The 1,359-nt window shown below is 62.1% G+C and overlaps 1 protein-coding gene across 1 annotated transcript in view; it reads left to right on the forward strand.

Moving 5' to 3' along the window:
• Nucleotides 1–36: 36 nt before the first annotated feature.
• The window catches only part of LOC121672610 (very long-chain acyl-CoA synthetase-like), a gene marked incomplete at its 5' end in the record, with an annotated part of 5,043 nt that continues 3,720 nt past the window's right edge, over nucleotides 37–1,359 (forward strand). Inside the window, 3 exon segments of the mRNA XM_042045323.1 lie at nucleotides 37–325; nucleotides 786–925; nucleotides 927–945. Coding sequence (XP_041901257.1) covers nucleotides 37–325; nucleotides 786–925; nucleotides 927–945 — 448 coding nt within the window.

Genomic DNA, 1,359 nt, shown 5'->3' on the forward strand with positions numbered 1-1,359 from the left:
GCCCAGCTGACCAGGTGCCCATTTAGCGCCCACTTAGGCGCCCCCCCCAACCCTTTGTGTCCCCTCCAGACTCTCATCCCTGTGGGACCTTCCCCATGTCCAACTGTCCCCGCAGAGCTCCGGGAGGCCGTGGAGGAGGTGCTGCCGGACCTGGAGCGTGACGGCGTCCGCGTGTTCTACCTGAGCTCGGCGTCACCCACGCCAGGGGTCGAGGCGCTGCTCCCCACCATCGAGGCGGCCCCCGACGAGCCCCTGCCCACCCGGCACCGCGCCAGTGTCACCGCCAACTCCAAGGCCATGTACATCTACACCTCTGGCACCACCGGTGAGCTGGGGAATCTCCAGGAGCTCCTCCAGGAGCCAGGAGGAGCTTGCATGGGTGGGTGAGGATGGGCAGCTTGGAGGGGTCTTGGGGGGTCTTCCTCCAACCCTGACCATTGCGGATCCACCTGGACCAGGTGTGTCCTGTGTCCATGGGAGGGTCACTCACCATGTGCCTGGATTTGTCCTCGTTGGGGTGGGGTGGGACCTCCCTCATCAACCCTCAACCCAAACCAGACCCAGCTCCTGACCATCGTGGGTCCACCTGGGCCAGGTGTGTCCTGTGTCCATGGGAGGGTTGGGCATCACTCACTGGATGACGACCTGGACGAGGTTCCTCGTGGCTCCTCCCAACAAGGGACAAAGATCCCCAACCGCAGGGAGTGGCTTTGCCCTCCTACTCTCCACCCCAGGACCCCCCATCCCACCGAGCACCGTTTCCCACCCTCCGTTCTCCCCCTCAGGGCTGCCCAAGGCCGCGGTGATCACGGAGCTGAAGATGATGATGGTGGCCAGCCTGGGCTGGATGTGTGGCCTGCGGCCCGACGATGTCGTCTACACGACGCTGCCGCTCTACCACTCGGCTGGGCTGCTCGTCGGGGTTGGGGGGGTGCCTCGAGGTCGGTACGTACCCCCCGCCCCACACGGACAGGGCGCAGGCAAGGGCCGGGAGGGATGGATGGGGAGGGATGGAGGGATGGATGGATGGATGGAAGGACAGCTGGGTGGAAGGACAGCTGTTTTACAGAGATGGAGGGATGGATGGATGGATGGATGGATGGATGGATGGATGCAGAGATGGATGCAGAGATGGATGCAGAGATGGATGGATGGATGGATGGATGAATGGATGCAGAGATGGATGGAAGGACAGCTGTTTTACAGAGATAGAAGGATGGAGGGATGGATGGATGGATGGATGGATGGATGGATGGACGGACGGATGGACAGATGGACGGATGGATGGATGGATGGATGGATGGATGCAGAGATGGATGCAGAGATGGATGCAGAGATGGATGGATGGATGGATGGATG

Source organism: Corvus kubaryi, unplaced genomic scaffold (genome assembly GCF_017639235.1).
Source record: "Corvus kubaryi isolate FWS band 111438036 unplaced genomic scaffold, C.kubaryi_AGA036_p1.0 63115, whole genome shotgun sequence".
Lineage (NCBI taxonomy): Eukaryota > Metazoa > Chordata > Aves > Passeriformes > Corvidae > Corvus > Corvus kubaryi.